The sequence below is a fragment of the Plectropomus leopardus genome, chromosome 7 (genome assembly GCF_008729295.1).
Source record: "Plectropomus leopardus isolate mb chromosome 7, YSFRI_Pleo_2.0, whole genome shotgun sequence".
In the NCBI taxonomy this organism is placed as follows: Eukaryota; Metazoa; Chordata; class Actinopteri; order Perciformes; family Serranidae; genus Plectropomus; species Plectropomus leopardus.
Window position 1 is genome coordinate 31093060 of NC_056469.1, and position 20828 is coordinate 31113887.

General features: G+C 38.2%; 2 protein-coding genes across 2 annotated transcripts; one reads left to right on the forward strand and one right to left on the reverse strand.

The window, feature by feature from the left end:
* The first annotated feature begins 212 nt into the window (after positions 1 to 212).
* Positions 213 to 7525, forward strand: si:dkey-82o10.4 (uncharacterized protein LOC797793 homolog). Its single transcript, XM_042490585.1, has 5 exons — positions 213 to 717; positions 1898 to 1969; positions 2285 to 2411; positions 3802 to 3946; positions 6726 to 7525. The coding sequence occupies exons 1-5, from the start codon at positions 313 to 315 to the stop codon at positions 6808 to 6810; spliced, it is 834 nt and encodes a 277-aa protein (XP_042346519.1). The 5' UTR covers positions 213 to 312; the 3' UTR covers positions 6811 to 7525.
* A 3681-nt stretch (positions 7526 to 11206) lies between these two features.
* efhb (EF-hand domain family, member B) lies at positions 11207 to 18680 on the reverse strand. The gene is made up of 13 exons (XM_042490903.1): positions 18585 to 18680; positions 18391 to 18450; positions 17563 to 17706; positions 16433 to 16610; positions 16106 to 16216; positions 15840 to 15969; positions 15627 to 15707; positions 15467 to 15534; positions 15192 to 15346; positions 14202 to 14409; positions 12790 to 13014; positions 12030 to 12211; positions 11207 to 11353 (listed from the first exon to the last, which is right to left on the reverse strand). Exons 1-13 carry the CDS (start codon positions 18648 to 18650, stop codon positions 11207 to 11209), a joined length of 1755 nt encoding a protein of 584 aa, XP_042346837.1. The 5' UTR covers positions 18651 to 18680.
* Positions 18681 to 20828: the final 2148 nt, after the last annotated feature.

Consider the following 20828-nt stretch of genomic DNA (forward strand, 5'->3'; position numbering starts at 1 on the left):
GAAATGACGCAAATATCAAAGATAGCCTATTTTGATAAAACAGCAGCATTAAAGTAAAGTAGAAGCATAACTATCGTCCTGAAAAGTGAAACTAAAACACTGTAATAAAAGTGCTGCATCTGTTTCTACATTTCCAACAGTACCTGAATGCAGCAGTCATGTGTGTTTACGTCGTGTCCACGATAAGCATTATGGGTACAGCATGGGGTGAGTTGCATAAGGTTACCAAAGGCAACGGTGACAATGGAGGCTGCGTTAACCCGTGCCCCGTGGTCCAAACACCGCCGGTAACGCTGCGCCCCGCTCGCTGAGATGCAGCGGATCACCAGCCTCACTGCATGCCGGGAGCTCGGCGGCCTCGCGGTGCTCACACCCGGGGTGTGCGCCTGGAAGAGGGGCACGACCTGCAGCAAACAGCCGGCCGCGCACCGGCGATATGCGGCAGTGTGTGTGCGTCCTGTCACCGGGGTGTCCGGAGCAGGAGGCCGGGGAGTGTGCAGGAGGAGGTGCGTGTTCGTCAGTCAGAAACACCGAGAGTTCAGCTCGCAGCCCGGAGCCGACGGGCCGCCGGGGAGCTCCGGCGGTCAGCCCGCTGTCTCAGTGATCGGCATCCCGGACCCGATCACATGGATCCGGTGCAAAGTCGTCACGTATCTCATCAATCTGTACTTTGAGTTAGACCTGACCTCAGCGGAGTTTGAGAGAGGAGTGAAGCAGGTAACTAAAGACAGAAGCACCAACAGGTTTCTACCAACTGCTGCTGCAGCAGGAGTTAACAGCTGGGTAACTTTTCTCCTCATGTGGAGGATAGAAGGCCTTATTTATCTCCACAGTTTGATTTGAAAAACCTCATGTGATTCTTCTGATATAAATGAAACGTATCTGATGTTTTCTCAAGAGCACGGGGCCCTTTGAATTTGTTGAGAAAGCTTTGTGGGCAAAGAATCCAAAAAAGTCAAACATTCTTCATGAATGAATGTAAAGGGTGACCTCGTTTAACAACAGCAAACTCTACAAAATGTATACAAATTCTCACATAACTTGTGCAGTGTAATTCAAGTCCCATTATTACACTTGAATGCTCACTACTCCCCAAACAAGCATTTTCTCTAAAATGTTGCAATAAAAAACATGTCAGCTCAGTCTCATGCAGGGCCGAAAGGCATGCCTAGGTGAAGTGTTTTATTTTTGCAAAAATGCATGCTTGAGCACACAAAGTGAGACTTGAATCATACAGCACAAGCTGTGTGAGAGTTTGTAAATGGATGTTTTGATATACAGTAGCTCTGCTGTTGTTAAACGCAGTCCCATGTGACTGTAATTCAACAAAAATGTTGGCCTTATTGGATTCTCTGTGGGTATGCAAGGAAAAGTTTTCTTCACAATGTCAAGGTAACGTGTGGTTAGCAATTACAAACTGTCATTTGACAGGTAAAGTATTATTTTATGATCTGTTTAGGAGCTTTCAATTACATGATCAAAATCAAATTGAGTTTTCAAAGTTGCCATGGATTTATCAAATTTGTAACATCTCCATTATTCTATTATTATATTATTTCTTCTGTATTTATATGACAAACTCCATCTGCTGATAAAGATTAAGCAGCATGATTGAAAGCTCCAAGACAATCTACCAAATGATGTCTCACTGTGAGACACTTGGAGAGTTTTCACATTATTTATTCGATTTTTTTCTTCCCTTTTTTTTAAATTATTAACCAGCTTAAGACAAAGACAAAAATTTCCAGCCTGGTTTGTATGTGACAAATCAAACTTAACATGTCTAGTTTCAGCCCGCAGACACATTTGAATTCAGAGAAGGAAAAACATGAGGCACGAACATTTTTCACCATGATGCAGGTGAATAAATCACATTGTTATTCCTCATCTATCCCAGGCTTTGGTCCACATCTCCAGCATGATGTCCAGTGGCAGATACCACACGTTAGTGGGGATCGTGTCCAATGAGGTAACAAATCATGCACATATTGTACACACACACACACACACACAAACTGAGATATACTCAAATGAAAGAAAATGTTTTACCACCGACTGTTTGACCTGCTAGAAAAACCTACTTTTTTTCTTTTAGGTTCATTTAAAAGTTGACAATTTCATGTACAATGCACAGCAGAGTACAGTATAATCTATTAAATCCTCCGAAGATGTAGGTCTGAAGTTATTGCAAGGGTCTAATGATCAAAAATAGTTGATTTTTTTATGGATGCTGATTATTACCGCAGTCAGTTTTTTGTTTTGATGATCTCTTTTTTCATTTCAGATGATCGATTATGTTAAGACAAGGTGCAAGCCTCTCACCGATGCCCAGAGACAGCAGCTCGCTGTCACACTGGATGATATAATATTCATGCTGCCGGAAGACGTATCTGTCGTCTTTGATAAACACGGTGAGTTTTGTGCCATTAGTCTTCATACGCCACATGAACCGGTTCAAAACACTAAATGACAAAAGTGATTTCAGGACACTTGAGTCACAACATGTAGTCCATCAGGGTACCATTTTGGTCAGGTGAGGTCTTTCACAACCCAGGCCAAACAACTGAACTGCCCAGAATAGATGCTATTAGTCAAAAGACCATAAAACTTTCCATGGTTATGGACTTGCAATCGCAATTTTGGAGCTGGAATCTCGCTCTCTATTAATGCTAGAGTGTGAGACTTCAGGACCTGTGTCCACATAGCATTTTTTTTTCAGCGTCTTTTTATAAATTGTTCCCAATGAGGAAAGAGCATATGCAGCTGTCTAGATTAAAGGTGCTGCAACCACCAGACTATCGCAGGGCTGACACATAGAGACAGACGACCACTCATGCTCACATTCACACCTATGGCCAATTTAGAGTCACCAAAGACCTGCATGTCTTTGGACTGTGGGAGGAAGCCGGAGAACCCAGAGAAGACCCATGACCCTCCTGCTGTGAGGGGACAGCGCAAACTACTACACCACCGCACCGCCAAGATTGCTTCTTCAGCTATGGTCCGTGGGAAGTTCAGTGTGACAGCAGCATTCACGTCACAAAATAACCAGCCAACGGCACTAACGACGGAAAGCAAATGTGCAGCAACGTTTTTTTGCCGACACTAAATATCAACAAAACCAGAGAATGTAGCCGGTAAACTTGCTGTGAGCGATAAATTCACCACATCCCTCCCTCTGTGCCTCTGCAGCATGTCCGCAGCTGCAAAGAGTAGCTTGAAAGTCAAGAGCACCCCCTCCACAGCAAAATCTGGGAACCAAAACGTCCCCAGAAGTACGCTGCACAGAAAAAACGACTTCTCAACTTAAAGCGATCTCAGTCGACTGAGGGTCTCTGATTAATGCTGCCAGTCTCCTGCTTTCAAGGGGCAGCTTTAATCCCTAAACTGTATAATATGATAATAAGAAATAAATTGTTTATCATTTATTTCCATTTTCAGCTGTTATCCATTTTGCTTCACATTGTGCTGATGTGATCCTCCGTGCATCCATTCGGATCTCAAAGTCACATTCACAAATTTCTGTTTTGCATTTGAACAGAAGAAAAAAGTTTGCTGTTTGATCTGAAGTTAAAAACAAGACGTTTCTTCAGCTCTTGCTTTTAAGTCGTCCTTTAATAAGGCACTTTACCTCCGATTGCAGCTATGAGAGGGATCACCTGCAGGGGATCGTAGATATAACTGCCAGCTCATAGGTAGTATTGTGAAGTATGTTGCTTTAAAGAGTATGAATCTTTCAGTACTATCTCTGCTGCTAACTTGTCCACTGGATGGCCTCTGGTTTATCTTTTTTTTTTGCAGGTAGAAAGTTCTGCTTCGTCGTCATGAGGTTTTGGCTCCTGTCAACATATGAAGGCCCCGATGACCCCGAGGGCACAAAGATCTTCAAAGTGGCCTCTAGTGAAGATGGCAGCCCGCAGAAGAAAATAGCGACAGCAGTCTATGAGTAAGTACTCAGCTTGCTGTCTGCACAGACATGCCATACGTCCAAAAGTATGGATTTAAAATCAAATCTTCCCTCTCTCAGCTTTGACATGTTCAAATATATCTCCTGCAGTGTGTGTGGACTCTTTTTGCTTAAAGCTAATTTTTGATCATTAATTTGCTCAGATGCTACGTGCCAGAATGTCTGTTTGCTTCACAATTAAAAGGTACAAATATTTACTTAGAGACTTAATTATATGTTGGCAAAAGCTCAAAGTTACCTGCAGGCCTTCCAACATATGGCATGTCTGTTTTTGTTGGGCGGGTAACAGAGCCACAAAGCTGATGGTAGCGAGGTAAATATTTTTTATTTTGTTTTTTTAAAATTATATGTGGAAAGGATAATTTTAGAGAAATGTTCCAAAGTGTCGTGTGTGGGCGGACGAGAGTTCATCTAATATTTAATGCCTCACTTGGGAAAACGGTGAAAGGGACATTTTTATTTCACTGGAGGCCTGCCACTAATACGTTTTAAGTAATATTAAAGCGACATTTTAGTACAAATTATTTCTCTTACCTGTAGTGCTACTTATAAATCTAGATTGTTTTAATATATCTTAAGTTGCGCTGAAGCTATATTAAAAAGATGTCTGGCTTCTCTCAAATATAATGAAACTAGAGGGCACTTTGCTTGTTTTGTTCAAAATGCCAAAAAAAAAAAAAAAAATGCATTTGAAAAACTCAACAGCAGTGTCTCCTTCCACAAGTCATGACCCAATTACTCAGGATAACCACAGACCTTGTTGTGAGCAGTTTCATATGGGAACTATTTTCTTTTGACCGGATCGCTGCGCAGAAGGTAGTGTGTATCTACTCAGGGATTAAAGGCTCATGCTCATGACAGCATGACATGTAAAAATTAATTAATGCTTCCTGGCTGAGCTGTTACATTAGCTAGCTCAGTGGTGTTAGGTGAGCTAGCACGAGCATGCCTCCTTCTGCACAGTGGTTTGGTTTTTCGGGTGTAGTTCGGCCAATATGTCCAACACAACTCGCACCAAAACAATAGAGATTGATAAATTGCACTACAGATAAGAGGAAAAATTTGTATTCTTGAGTTTGGGTTGAACTGTCCCTTTAATAGAAGTACTGATTGGAAGAACAGTAAATAAAATCCAGACATGAGACAATCTTATGATGCTACATTGACTGTAATAGAGTACAAGGAATTAATCCCTTAAAACCAGGAAATCAGTTAGCATTTCAGCGCCTCCGACTCCTTCGTCTCAAAGTCATGGGTTTCATGGTCTTTTTGTTAGATGCCTTAAATAAGGTCTGTGGTCAACACAGGTTTAAGAGACTTTTAGTGTTTTGTTCTAAGACATAAAATATATCAGTAAATACCCTGTGAACTTTGAAGCTTCTATATGTGTGGTCTATGTGACCATACTGTAGTTTGTTTATAGTTTCATTTTAGTATTTTACCTCTGGCGATTGCATATAACCTTCAAAAACCTGAAGAGTGATGTTCAATTGTGAATATTATCTTGCTGAACAAAACGTGTAGGTATCATTGTTTGTTCGCCACATATCTTATTTTCTGCAGTAATCCAAAATCGAATGGAAAAATCCCATAGGCTTTCATGTAGGCCTGCAGAAAAATGTCACCTCTGGGGCCCTCTATACACTATGTTAGTTCACATGACGTAATGTCAGACTTTGTAAATTTTAACACACAGCCAGTCAGTGCACTGTGAAGTTCAACTGGGGCAAAAGAGATCCATGTAAGAGAAAATCAGAACAAGAACAAGAACAATAATGATCACTACAGCTGTTTCCTTCTATATTTAAAATATTCAGTCATGTCAGTTGAAATTTTAGCAAAATGCTTCACATGCAGCGTGTGAGCAAACAAAAGTCCCGTCATAACGTCTCGTCTTTCTTCATGCTCCATCACTATCTGACATTGGAAAACACTCTCTCAATCTGTGAGAACAAAAAAACTCTTCATCCTCGTGTGTATTAAATTCTTTTTTCAGCAGTGCCACTGCTTCGTCTCGTGCACCACGTGCCAAATATCGAGCATTATAAGTGGCTCTTTTCTGAAAGGTCCTGTCATGTCTGAATGAAGCCGTGGGGAAAATAAACATAATGGTCACCCGTTTCATCACTTCAACAGCTCGATGAAGCCAGCAATGTTTTGAATTCATTCTGAAAAGCACCTTTGAGTGCTTGTCAATATTTGAAATTCTGCATCACTTCAGTTGTTCTGATTCGGGTCTAAAGAACCTCTGATATGATTCTCCGCTGTAACAGGAAGGAGAAATAATTCAACTCCCACTGCATGTCAGTCAAAGCCTCTTTCCATTTCCAATCAGTAATCCGGTTAGATGCTGGACCGCACGGTGTGGCTATTCTACCTAATGCCCACCTATCTAGTTAGCCAGATTCGCTTTCCTATTGTTTCAGGTCTTGAAATCCCCTCTGAAAAAGCCTGTTACACTTCAAATGTTATCCCAAAGGCTAGTAAACAGACCGCTTGGCAGGATAAGGAAGCCATTTTTAGGATCTTCACCTCGTTGTTTTCAAGGTGAAACAAGAGGCAGTAGTTAGTTTGAGTAGAGTGTTAGTCAATTTCCTTCAGCACTTTGAATATACTTGAAGAATTTAGGATGCTTTTCTTAATTTTCCATAGACGAGAAACAGCGTGTGCATGATTTACACCAGGCTGGGGAGCTGTTCCTGTTTAGAGAGTAAACTGTCATAGCTCTTGTTATATATGTCTGCCCATTTTTTTCCAGATTTCAGCGAGAGCTGACGAGAGGAGCCTCCCCTGACTGGACCGTCACGACTGTTTGGCACTGGCACTGGAAACTGGCTGAGTGAGGCCATTTGTCAATCATCATGACACAACAGGGGAGTAGTTAAGGCTGGATTCACTTCACCATAAAAGACTACTTTAAACGGGACATCTGCAAGCAGCAGGTTGAAGGACCGTCTATAAGAATTACATGAAACAGGATCCAGAGCCATACTACTGAAGCTTTGCAGATATTTGAAGACCTCAGGGCTAAATGAACCCACGTCACTATTTGAAGGTCATTTTCCTCAGACCCTCTGATGCTTTTAAAGCCCCCCTCCAGTGATCTAGGAGGTAACAGTCCTGGACACACTGTAGAACCATCTGAGTCCCTTGTGTCAGGTGTTTTTACATATATACAGTATTTGAAGAGTGATGAGGTCACTGTAGGAGGACTTTGAAAGTGTTTTTTTCTATAAATAACAACCTCACTCCGGGTCTGTGTATTAGCTTTTTTCTGATCTTCCAACCACATCACATCATTTGTCATCATGTGGCCTACAGTAGAGCATGAAACTTTGGCTCCATGACAACAAATGCTTGCAAATGGATCACTGTCTTACTATAGGTCACAAGGATCACTGAGACATCTCCATGACAACAAAGAGATACACTGAAAGTTGCAAAACAAAAACTTGATGGACCCTTTCTTGTCAAACCACTCCTTCCAAAGTCAAGAATTGAATATATTGAGTTTGTTAAACTAATGTGTTGTATCAATAAATTGCTTCGAACAAAGCACCAAAGTGTACTCATGAGCCTGTAATTTACACAAGAACTTAATCATATTAGTTAGACACTGAGAAAAAAATAAGACCAAATGCTCTACCTCAACATTTTCTGCACGCTCCCTAGCTTTGCAAAATTTCACCCAACAGTTTCTGACCTTAACATCAACAAGCTGATGCAACAGCCGACTCTGCATCAGCAGGAAAAGGCCAAGTCTTTGTATTCCATCCTCCGCATGTGATACATTAAATGACACATTAAATGTTTAAGGGGGGAAATATATAAATGTCAGTGTATTAGTTGCATTTCATAACAAGCAGTGGGCAACGACATAATCCATTTTCCATATTAATCAGGAGGGGGCGTTCTGGTACACGGTTGCTGGCGACGCAGTTGACTGTTCAAGCAAGTACTTGACTTATTAATCGACAAGCGATCACAACACAAGTCTTACACCAAGTAAAAATAGTTGTATTGCATCGCTGCAAGCAAGAGTGACAATTTCTAGCAGAAAATTCCCTTCCCATTTACTAACTCAAACGCAGCCTGTGTCTGAGCCCACGGTTGCTGCCAGAAACGTGTCACTTGTCAAAAACGTCACGTCTGACAGGCTCGTGAATGCTGCGTGTCATCCCATTCTGTTTAAGCTTGCTGCAATATTATTAATGTTGACAACATATCTGACAAACAGAGAGGATTCTGTCATTAGCGGCCTCTAATTCATGCATAATGAAACACGCTGAGGATTATTCTAATTTTCTTGCATAGTAATATGTGGTCTGTGGAAGTTTGCGTGGGGGGTTTTTGGTTCCAGTGGAGCATCTCGCAGAGTCGTAATGAGATTAAATGAGTGCGGTTAGCTTAGCACATGTCAATATGCTCATGGATATGGTGAGAGCACATTAAACAATTTACCACGCCTGTGCATCACTCAGTTTAATGGAAATTAACAAGAAAACAAAAACAAGTGGTGAATGTACAAAAAGCTAATGATTTTTTTATTAGTTATTTTACTGGTTTGTAATCTCCAGACATGTGCATCAGCCGAGGCTGTGTGCCAACCTGTTTCATTAATCTGGTTAGCGAAACAGATTGCAAACAATTCCTCCTACCTCTTTGAAAGTCTGTGTGTCTGCGTGTAACGTCTGCATGTGTCTCAGCTCCAAGACGCCATAAATTAATTGTGCTATCTCTGTCAGACTTCCCATTTCAAGGTTGATTAATAGAATTACAAGATAAACATGCTTTGAAATCAAATCTAGTACTCTGACAGGACAAATGACAGGTTCGGAGAACGTTCCTCAGTGTTTACTCAGGTCTGTCACCAACACAGAAACAGTCACACCGGCTGTTATTTTAAGTCCAAATCAATCAATTAAAGATTTCACACTGTTTCACAGCAGCTTAGGTGTACCAACAAAAGATGACATGTTGTTTTCAACAAAAGATGAAATGTTGACATGAAAAATTAGCCGTTACTGTGCATGAAATTCTATTTTTCATTTCAATAGAGACATTGATTCTTTGTAAACAGACGTAATAGGGAAAACATTTCTTTTGTTTGCTGACATGTTTCCCTCTGAATTTGTGGAGTTATTAATATTGTGTTTAGTGACTAACTGGACAGCAAAACAAATGTCTTAGTGTACCTAATTTGTTTTACAGGCAGATAAAACAAAGCCAAGCATAAAAAAAATACTTTGATGGCATTTAAAGGACTCCTTATTTTTGTTTTTTTTTTTTTAGCTTGAGTCTATTTACTTGCTTTTTAATGCTTTTTTGTGTCACGTGCAGGAGATTTTCCTCTGTGTGTTTGTAGTTTTTAAATTTGTTTTGACGGGAAACTGGTCTGAATATTATGGCCAGAACAAAGACAGCTTAAAAAAAAACAGTCAAGACTGAGACTGCTTAAACACAATTACGATTACAAAATCAAGACCAGACTCACTTGAATTACTCACAGTAAATATTAATGATAATATTAAACACACTCTTCTTTGTCCTTCCAACATGTGTGTTTTATATCTCTGCATGTTAATGTGTCTCCTGCTGAGGAAGATAAAATGAAACTGAGAGGTTTTGGTGTTAAATACGATCAATGATGCATTAAGAACTGCTTCTAACACTTTATGTAGTACGACATCAATCAGGTTGTTTGTTGCTGTTACCGATGATGGAGTTTTCCGGCATGTCATCACATAAGAGCACCTTGTTGATCGCTAAAAGTTATGACCATATATTGAAAAGTGTTTGACAAGGACAGGGTGTCTTTTCACGTCGCTGTCTTTTGGGTGGGTGTTCTTCCACGAACTGCTAACTGGTTTCCAGTGAATCCAAAAACACATAATCCAAAAAATAGGTCAAATGGATCCTTGCAACACATTAACTCAGTGTAAGCAATAAAAAAGGGCTTAATTTTTGTCATCGTTTTATGGAGGGTTCCTTTTCTGCATTTATAATAAGGTCATCAAAAGTATCAATACTTTAGTTATTATGGGTTTAAAATGATCATCTCTATTAATTATACCTTTAATAGATTGAAAAGTACCGAATCTTGACATAATAAAAAAAGATCTACAATTGGATTTTTTAACCCAAGGCTGCACAGATGAAACAACAAGGAAAAAAATTAACCTTTCTTAACCTGTGACTGTTTCACTCCAGCAACACACAACATGTGACTGGAGGCATTTGTTTAGTGACTTTTTCTGTACCACCACTGTTTGCAGGCTGTTACTTAAAAATAGACTTAAATTAAAATGACCATATTTAGCATTTTGCAATGGTATCGAAAGAGGTATCAAGTTACATTTTCTAATATGGTTGTATCAAAGTTTACAATTCTGGTATGATGGCAACCCTAATTTACTGTTTCAACACATTCATAACCACCATCATGATAACATAACAGTGTGAAATCAAAGGTTAGGAGAGTTGAATAGAATATTAATAATACAGCTTGTGACAGCTCAGAAAAAACTGTGTGCAGATGTCATTGTCAGTAAATACTAAGGTCACCTAACAACACAAATAGACTATATTTTCACCTATTTTGGATAAAATTATTAAACTTTTGTGGCATGGAGTAAGTCTGCAGGCAGGCATTACTTTTTTCTTCTACTACTGATACAAAAAAGATTTAAATTTATACATCTTGTTTCTTAGAAGTTGTCATATTAATGTAAAAATGCATTCAAAATGCATTCAAAGAAAGCAAAGCTGAGTTTGTTCATGCAGATCTCTGGTAGCTGAGTTTATATAAACAACATAATGAAACAAAGTTATTGTTAAATTGCTATAGATGTATAAAAATAAGTGTCCCACTTGCAAAGGCAAACAAAATGCAGAAGGATTGTGATTTGCATTTGAATGCCTTCTTTGTTGATCTTTAAAAATCTGCTTTTTTTTTAACTTTTTTTTGAGAATGTTAAAGGAAAAACAGATTTTTATATCATGACTGTGGTGTGAAAGCTTTGTTTGTAGAACCACCATGCACCTCAGACGAATGTTTTCTCCTGAATAAAATTTTGGGCTGCAGAAATCCATTTTTCCTTACTGCGTCAAAAATTCACTCTCATTTAACTAAAACATTTTGAAAATATTATGTTTTTCACCCACACAGCAGAGGTTTTGTTTAGAAGGAGATATTGACTGTGATGAGGAAACACTGTGCCGCTAAAAACCCCTCAAGTATTACATAGCTTTTATTTCCTTGAGTGCGTTACGGAAAACATCGACACAAACCTCCCCGTCCGGATGCTTCATGGACGCCAGCTTCCAGACCTCCTCGAACGTCTCCTCAGACATATTCACGCCCACATTCTTGAAGATCTCTGCAATCTGAAGTGAAAGATGAGAGCGTCAGTACAAAAAACCTATGTCACTAAAACATGGTCAAGTTGTGACCTTCATGTCTTTAAATTTTATTTTTATCAAACTGCACTGAAACCACACTGCAGCAGCACGAGAGTTACAATGATTGAGTGTGCCACTTAATCACATATTTTATACTTGATGAAAATGTAAATGTTGACATATGACATACAGTATGTAGGTTTTGATATTCAAGTTTTACAACAGTTTTTGTATATTTTGAATGGTATATAGTAGTAGACTAAACTAAAGTTACATTTACACATTTGCATTACAAACTAAAACTTGTTAAAGTTTTTTCCTGCCTCACATGAATATTCGGATTTTATGGAGCTGGAACACAAGTCAAAACCAAGACATCTTGAAGACTAAGTGGCCTAGGAACTATGGTGTGTTGATACGGCCACATGACAAACCTGTGTTTAAACATGTTTATAACTGACATTAATACAACTGCATCAAACACTGTTTTGCTTGAATTTTTCAGAACTTTTTGGCTTTTTCAGGCCTACAAAAAAATTTCCATGAAATATTTTCTTTTCATGGCCTTACAAACCCTGAATAGCACTTTTGCCTCTCCTGTGGGTCCATTTATTTGATTATATACGTGCACTATTCTGCCAATCCTGTGCTTAATGCGTACCTCCTTCTTGGTGCGAGGACATAGGAAGTGCTCCTCGTGAACACCCCAGAGGGCGTGAACTGGTGGATGCAGAAGATTTGCAGCCGTGGATGTATCACCGTAATTGTTAGTGTCACTGACTCTCTTTAAGCGTGGAGCTGGAAGGTCGGAGCGCACAGATGGGACCCCATATGTACGGCTGTCTACGAAAAGAGGGTTGGCATGACGAGGAAGGATTGTTAGGAGATTGCAGTGAATGAAATATAAATATGCCAAATGAGTGTATATAAACTATTGTATATCCGTAAAAATGTCCTCAGAAGGCCTGTTAAACAAGAAAAAAAACAATAATGCATGAGATGCCAGAAGACATTTAAGCAGAATTAAGTTAATACCATTATGACTAAGACTTCCCATTTACAAGAATTAATGGTTGTAATAAGTTCCCTTACTCGCTTACATGCAGATATGTTTCAAATGAAGCAATCATGACTTGTTTGAAATCACATAGTGAAAGACATAAAATACTGTTTCTGCATATTGCTGTTCTTGGTTATTTCACCCTTGAACTCCCCCTTTTTCTGCACTGTGCACATTCTGGCTCCTAAAACACTATATTGTCATCCATCTGTTGGGTTTCAAACAGACAAGCAAATAGTAGAATAGTGACAGAACAGTATTTTTTATTTTATTTTCTTGTCTCTACCATAAAAACGTAGCACTGCGTGATGATGAGTATGCTCTTCAACCCGTCACCACATATCTCTTAATTCTGACTTACTTGATGAGGATGGATCACTGACGGACCCAATGAGGGTGGAGGTGGTCTTGAAGTGGTCTGGGGCTTCCCTGGGTCGCCTTAGGGTCCTGAGGGTCTTCAGTGAGCTGCCTGGCTTAATGGACTCCAAGTCATCAGGCTTAATCAAGGCCTGGGAGGCAGAAAGCTGCTCTGATTCTAATGGAAGTTTCTTTTCTATGTTGGCCGGAGCCGTGCTGGTCTGTCGCTCTGCAGGAGACAAAAAGAAAACGTTCTGGAAAATGAGCCTCCAAATGTAACCTCTGTATCATCCAAATTATGGAATCCTGACTAAGACGCTCTAACTGTCATGATATGAAAACTTTTAAGTCTTTTAATGTCTGAAATCCGAAAGAAAATAATTTACCAAATTGCATTTGTAACTCAAATCTTAAAAATAAGGCAGAGTGGCTCTAAAAAAAAGCATGCCAGCTGTAAGGGAAACTTGCCATCCCTCATGATTTTCCCAGGAGACTCCCTTTTTTCCTCCCGGGGCCATGAGTCTTCATTATTAAAATTCAATGACTGAATGGAGAAGTGATGTGATAAAATATGTCTGCACTTCTTTTCACTCCTTTTCAAATATGTATCACTTCATTATGTGTTTGAAAATGTTTTTTGCTTTACGTGTTTCATGGTCTGTAGGCATTACCTTTTTCTGTTGGCTGCTTGTTTGTATAATAATTTTTAAAAAATTATTTTTTTTTTACATGTACAAAATTTTAAAAATCAAATAAAATCAATTTCCCCCTGTGGAAGAATTTTTTTTCCCTTTTTTCCTTTTTGTTATAACATCTCTTTTCTGGCACTGTATACTGTGTATAATCCAAGCCGTTTGACTATAAGTCTACTCTTTACCCCAAAACAGCAACACAGCACCTGTCATGCATGCAACACAGAAGAAAGCTGCTCGCTCATACACTATGCTTACACCTCGCCGTCCTCAGTGAGTAAGAGATCGAGAGAGAAATGGAGAGTACAAAGAGAAAGAAATACTCAAATTTCAGACGAAAACTCCTGTTTCTTATGTTTTAAACAAAACATTTTGTATAAAACTGCTGTCAATTTTTCCATTGAGCACAGGGGTCACTTGATGCAATGTGATGCAAACTGATGAAGATTAGTTTATGCAAGAAAGTCATGCAAGTTTGCACCAGAGGCTTGAGAATAATTATGTAAAAGTATTTAACATAAAAAGTAGTTGCATTGCACTTATTTTGTTATTTTCATTCTTTAAAAGTCACCAAGAATGCACAAAAAAAAACTCTTTTTGTTTCTGGGATAAGACCCCCAGCTTTGGTTACAAAATCCTCATTTTTTTGAGGTCTAAAGACTGACAAGTTTGATTTCAGTTTACTCTAACTGGATAGCATCTTAGTAAAGTGAATTTAACTGACCATTCGTCAAAATGCATTGCTCTCGACTGTTGATGGGCATCTTGTCCTTCCAGTTGAGGAAGTTTGCAAACTCCAGGAAGTTGATGAGTCCATCCTTGTCTCTGTCACAGTAGTCCATCAGGTCATCCAGAACCGGCCTGCTCACGTCCAGCTGGAACTGACGGCACACTGCCAGCAGGTCCTCTTTGTCAATCATTCCCTTGGCTGCCTAATGATTCAAACATATACATCAGAAGGCTCAGTGACTGCAGTATGTGAGACTGAGACAGGAGAGTTAAAGTAGCATTGTGTCATTATCACGTCTCAACACTAGTGTCACATCCGTGGCCTTATCTCAATCCTGTGACTGGCCTTTCTTACAGATGACATTTGATTTGTCCAACAGTCACAGGTGTGAACAGTAACCTCAATAATGGCTCCCAGGGCCTGATTGGAAAGCAATATTCATTCATGCGATTCACTGCATCTGTGATTTTCCTGCCATGGCAAGTAAAAATGTCCTTTGTGAGAAAAGGCCGTGCTCAGATTTCAATGTTTTTCCTTTGAAAAAAATATGTGTGCAAGTTCTTGCCATGTTGATTTTGTATACTAAATAAAGTGTTGCTGTATTTTTTGTGGTTACTTTAAATTTGATGAGATGAAAACTGTCCGCACATGTTGCTTCATGTTGCATGCATGGCTATTTTGTGCTAAAATGCTACATGATGTTGTTGTGCTATTGTTTTGAACTGTTGTGCTGTTGTTTCTTTGCATGGCTTATGTTCTGTCTTGAGAGTTCCTGTTTGTTGTAGCTGTCTATTTGGTGTCCCGCTGCCGTTTTAATACGAATTTTATCATTTCACAGTTTTCAAAACATCTTGCCAAAGGACTACAGTTGAAAACTGACAACACTGGCACAACAGAAATGTTGATTGATATGTGTTGCCCTTATAAATAAATAAATTAAATACAATTGAAAAGAAATATTGAAAGTACTAGCCAACAACCTACCTTGTCATAATGTTTAAACGCCTGAAGCAGGGAGGGGAAGTTGCAGAAATTGATCTTCTTGAGGTGGTGTCGCACTGCGTTTACCAGGCTGCGCTGTCTGTCTCGGCCTCTCGCGAACTTGCCCGGCTCTGTCGAGTGGATTATATCACCAACACCTGTGAATGAAGCAGGCAAAATTTCCTGTTATCTTTTCCTTTTTTCCCCAAAATAAACCATATTAGCTGATGTTTAAATATGTAACTCAAGAAAGAATTTTAAAAAAATAATAATTTTACCAAATTCATCCGGTGGTAGGACAATCCCAAAGGAGTGATCTGCTGGAACATTTAAGGTATTTTTCCTCCTTAAAAGATGGGTTTAATGAGAGTAGTAATTTAGAGAATTTGTATAATGTAGTTAGAGGTCACAATTTTTTAGAAGAAATCTAAAACTTACACACTGTTCGTTTTGCCAATTTGTAGCTCCAGCTTTTCCCTAGTCCCAGATCTTTTCCAAACAGGCTTTGGATTGTAAAACCTGTTGCACAATAATATGAGCACAAGGTCGGACACAATTTATCTTCCTTTAAGTCGGATATACACTGAATTAATACACAGTGTTATGGAAATAAACAACAAAACACTTGTGCCCACTTATTTCAGCTCTTACTTCTGTGTCTCCCCGAGCCACTGGAGAGTTTTGCGAAGATCACGGCCGTCGTTAAAATGAGGTGTGAGGATCCCAAACCTGCCATCTTTACTGTAATGACTCCAGTCGTACTTCCTGTCAATCCGCTCACCTGGAGTAGGTCAAGTGGATTTTATTGTGAAAGGCAGACACTACATTTCCAATAATCAACACAATTAAACAATTAGGTTGTTGGTAGTGACAGACCATATGCATAATATAATTTTTTTTTTAAAAATTCATTTTACCAACAAAATAGGCATTGTGGCTACGAATGTAAGCCTCGTGTCCCTCCTGAGCTTCCCTCTCCAGCTCTTCTGCTGTTTTGGAAGGGTTAATGATCTCACGCACATCCAACCCTGGACAAAAAAAAAAAAGGCTCAACATTACTACTCTCACTATAATTATTCATAAACCTACAATATGACTTTTTTTCTTAAATGAGCATTTTGGGAGACTAGTAACATAAATACAAGGCTGACTTTTGTGGTAAAAAATATTTGCATGTTCATGTTACAGTATTTTTGTCCTTAATAAAAACTGTCAGTCATTATCTTATTTCACAATACACATACCTCTAACTGTTTTCACACCATACGTGGTTTCGTCGTTATTCCATGAAGTAAGTCCAACACGCTGATTATGTGACCTGCCCAACGGTGCTTTTTTGTTGGAGGCGTACACTGCTTCACTGAGCTCTTGTAACTTATGCTGGAACAAGGTCTTTTGAGGAGGGTTTAGCAAGCTTCTGCTCTGTTGACGTCATATAAAAATAAAGAACTTAAATCCGTATTCTGCATGTGGGTCATCAACAATTCATATACTTAAAAAATGTGATCACACATCATTTTATATTGGCATATACTACATAGTAAAATAAACACTCACTCTACAGTAAAAATGCTGCTGATCCATAAACCATAGCAACAGTGGGATATTAGGTGGGTTTCCATTAACCCTCAAATTATATATATAAGATATATATAATATACCTATATAAAATGTATAAAATGCACCTAATGGAAACACGTCAGTTTCTCAAAAACTCTCATTTATGCTCACATGAGGTGATATTTCAGGTGATTTGAAAAAGCCATATCTTGCAAAACTGCAACGGAAAAACATTTTCTTGCTTTTCAAGGTCACATGTTGCGATGTCTATGCGCTTGTCGGCAGGAGCTAGCTCCCTCGGGCACGATGCAGCGGGCGCGACAGGAGATGTTATCGCATCGCACAACTTCAAAAGTTGGCCAGATCATCCGGAAGTTTGAAACCACAATTCCTCTGTGAAATCGTGGACTATCACCTCCTAGAAATCCCTCATACGTGGCTGCTCCCACGTATAAGAGGCTTGCCTTTCCATTATTGCTTGCATAACACATTGCCTACATTGCCTTTGATTGGAAATAATGACGGCTAGTGCGTTGGCTGCAATAGAAATAAATGTACCAATGTTTTGAGCATCTATTAACATGCTTCTTGGAATCTTATCGCAACAGAAGAAATTTAGGATTTAGGTTTAGGTTTAGAATTTAGGTAAGAAATACATTTTTTAGGACATTTATCTCGTTCCCAAGCAGAGTAATAAATGATTCACTGGCAATGATCTAAAAATATATCAACCCACCAAATCTGATGTAGTACAAACTCACCTTATGCCCCTTGAACAAACAACAAGGTGTGTGTGCATATGTGTGGTACTCACAGAGAGGGAAGATTTGGTGCTGATGCCATGAACAAGGGTGCTTGCAACATCTGGGTCATTTGCCTTCCCTTTGTGCACTCTGATATCTCCTGGTTCTGACTGGTTGCTGATGCGAATTCTCCTCACCACCGGTGGGGTAGGGGGCTGCAAAGTATTTATGTTGATTTGGCATATAAAATGAGAAAATCAACACGGTACATGGTTTTCCTGTCAAGTTCTGCTACCAGTGACTTTGCCTTGTCCACACAAAAAAAAAAAATGAATAAATGTGTGATGATGCATGGTACACATATATGTCATATATGCAGTAAATATTTGGTTTTTTGAAACTGTACAGTATGCTTTGTCTCACAGCAAACAGAAAACCTTAAGAAAGTATTTTTTTGTTTTGATACTCATGTTGGCATGCATCTGTCTCCTCCTACAGCAAACATTCATATAAATAAATACAAAAATATATTTTTTAAAATAAATAAAAATGAAAAAAAAACCCCAATATGTTTGGCCACTGGCTGCTAATATTTAAAAAGCCTAAGATGTAAAACCTTATTTGACCAATTTTACCTGTCCCAAATAACCTGACTTCACCCTAAATAAAAAAAAAAATATATAAAATTTATAGGACAGTGAATATACACCTCAAAAATTTCCAAACCTGTTTGCCACATCAAATTACATTCACACTTTCGATTTTTTGCCAAAAACACACGTAAAACTGTTATTGTAAATGTAGTCTGTAGATAAGGATGCAACACTCAGCAGCTAACAGCTAAACATATTTCAGTGTCAAAATGCTAACACACAAAAACACGTAAAAATTGGACTTACTCTTGCTTCTTCTTGTAAACAGGATTTTGCCCTGTCTCCCACAGGTATAAGTTTCCCGGCCTGGTGTAAAAAGAAAACAAACGCATGTAATTAAGTTATTCAGCGCCAAGACAACGGTTAAATACATTAATTAAAACGCCCAGTAAGCTAACACAACGTTAGCTAAGTTAGCTAGCATCTTAAAGTTAATTTACCACCGGTATGTTTGGACATGTATCCACATATTTCACTTGGCGAGAACTTCCGTCAGTCATAGCCATCTTAAATTCCCGTGTAGCTGCAACAGAGGCAACCAAAGTACGTTCAGTCTTTATATTGTATCTTTAACGTTTGTCCTTTCTACCTGGGAAAGTTTTAAACAACTTTCCGGCTAAGCTAACGTCTTCAGCTGGACGCTGAGTGGTGCACCTGTTTTGGGGTCCGTTGCATGGCAACATCAGATCGTTCCATTTCAAATACTGCTGGGGACTGTGCTGTATTTATCAGAGGGGAGGGGTAGCTCAGGTGGGACTTTTTAGCAGAAAGCTACAAATATTTTTCCTTCAGCTTTCCTGAATGACTGATAAAAAATGTGTGACCATTCCTCCACATTTTATATAACCTTTTTAATTTTTTTTTTTTTTTAAATGCCGAAAAACTTGCTTAAGTCATTGAACTCAACAGGCTTATATTTGGGACAGGTGTCTATATGGGATGGACTTTTGATTCCTTGCTGCTCAGCTAAAATGGAAAATATAATTAAATTCTTTATTTAACCATTTGAAACCTGGCAAATTGTTGTTGGTGTTTTTTTTTGTTTGTTTTTTTTGTTTTGTTTTCAAAAACATGGGAAGAAGGTAATGAGCAACAGAATAAGAAATGAAGGTAGCAAGAAATCTGTACAAAAGTACAAACAAATTACCTGGAAATTTGCCAAAAAAATAAATAATAATACATTTTTAAAATAATAAACTAGAAAAAAATCAGAAAAAGAGAAAGTAAAACAACAACAACAAAAAATACAAAGTGAGAAATTAGCTAAATATAATGCTTAAAAAATAATTTTAAATATAGAATTATGAATATAGTTCACTGGACATTTTTCCTTTGCTTTTTAAAAATAGTCTTCTAATCTTTTTTTTGCGTCTCTCTTGTTTACTATGCCAGTAATACTGTCCTCTGTGGTGCTCATGATGTCATTAAAGCTAATGTGTGTCCATATTGGCAAAGGTTTAAACTGTACACAACAGTGGCCATGTCAGTATATCGGTACAGCAGACATTGCTAGAATTTAAAAACCTGCACTTTGATGTTTAAAGTAAAAATCTGGGGAAAAAAATCCAGGAATTGAGAAAAAAAGCCTTTGTTTTTCACATTGTCACGCACACAGGAAGGCAGAATTTAATGTTTTCCACAGGATTTGGTTAGTGCACATGATTTTTGTTTGGTAAAATTATAAGGGAGACATATATTAAATGATTTTTAAGACAGGAACCTACATCAGAATTTGAAAATGAGACAATAATTTTGTTTCTTATAATTTCTGGTTTTGGTATAGACAGGGTTCTCCCGGACAACCTAAATTGACTGTGTGCACGACTGTATTGTTTTTCTTGCAAAATCATGACTCTATTCTCGTAATATTATGACTTTATTCTCATAAAATTACGACTTTTTTCTCATAAAATCATGACTCTATTCTGGTAATATTACGACTTTGTTCTCATAAAATTATGACTTTTTTCTTGTAAACTACTTTATTCTTCCAAAATTACGAGTTTATTCTCATAATATTACTACTTTTTTCTCAAAATATCACGACTTTTCACATGATATTATGACACAAAAAAATCCCTCAATGTGGACCTAAAACTACACCACACCCTTCTAACTGATAAATAACAAACAGTCCCTTACAGGAGGTTTAAAAAAAAACAAAACATCGTAAGTGATTTTTTTTTTTTTTTACCTGAGTAATATTAATTCCTGTTTTGGGCCTGTTATCCTGGTGAAAGTCTTAATAGTAAGTCACTTGCTGTGTCTTGTAGTTTGTTTTTTTTTTGGGAAAGCCACATACCAGTATATTTGGAATAAACCCTAACATGTGATTGGTCCGTCGCACTACTTTTTTTCTCAAAATATCACGACTTTTCTCATGATATTATGACTTTAAAAAAAAAAAAATCCCTCAATGTGGACCTAAAACTACACCACACCCTTCCAGCTGATAAATAACAAACAGTCCCTTACAGGATGTTTAAAAAAAAAAAAACACATTGTAAGTGATTTATTTTTTTTTACCTGTGTAATATTAATTCCTGTTTTGGCCTGTTATCCTGATGAAAGTCTTAATAGTAAGTCACTTGCTGTGTCTTGTAGTTTTTTTTTTGGGAAAGCCACATACCAGTAAATTTGGAATAAACCCTAACATGTGATTGGTCCATCGCACTATTTTTTTT

What these genes read in the sequence shown, in the direction of transcription:
- si:dkey-82o10.4 (XM_042490585.1), top strand. Translation starts at nt 313, where the DNA reads ATGCAGCGGATCACCAGCCTCACTGCATGCCGGGAGCTCGGCGGCCTC. An exon ending in TGGGGATCGTGTCCAATGAG is followed by an intron (nt 1,970 to 2,284) that starts GTAACAAATCAT and finishes TTTTCATTTCAG; the next exon opens with ATGATCGATTATGTTAAGAC. An exon ending in TGTCGTCTTTGATAAACACG is followed by an intron (nt 2,412 to 3,801) that starts GTGAGTTTTGTG and finishes TTTTTTTTGCAG; the next exon opens with GTAGAAAGTTCTGCTTCGTC.
- efhb (XM_042490903.1), bottom strand. Translation starts at nt 18,650, where the DNA reads ATGGCTATGACTGACGGAAGTTCTCGCCAAGTGAAATATGTGGATACA. An exon ending in CATGTCCAAACATACCGGTG is followed by an intron (nt 18,451 to 18,584) that starts GTAAATTAACTT and finishes TTTTTACACCAG; the next exon opens with GCCGGGAAACTTATACCTGT. An exon ending in GCAATGCATTTTGACGAATG is followed by an intron (nt 13,015 to 14,201) that starts GTCAGTTAAATT and finishes TGTCTCCTGCAG; the next exon opens with AGCGACAGACCAGCACGGCT.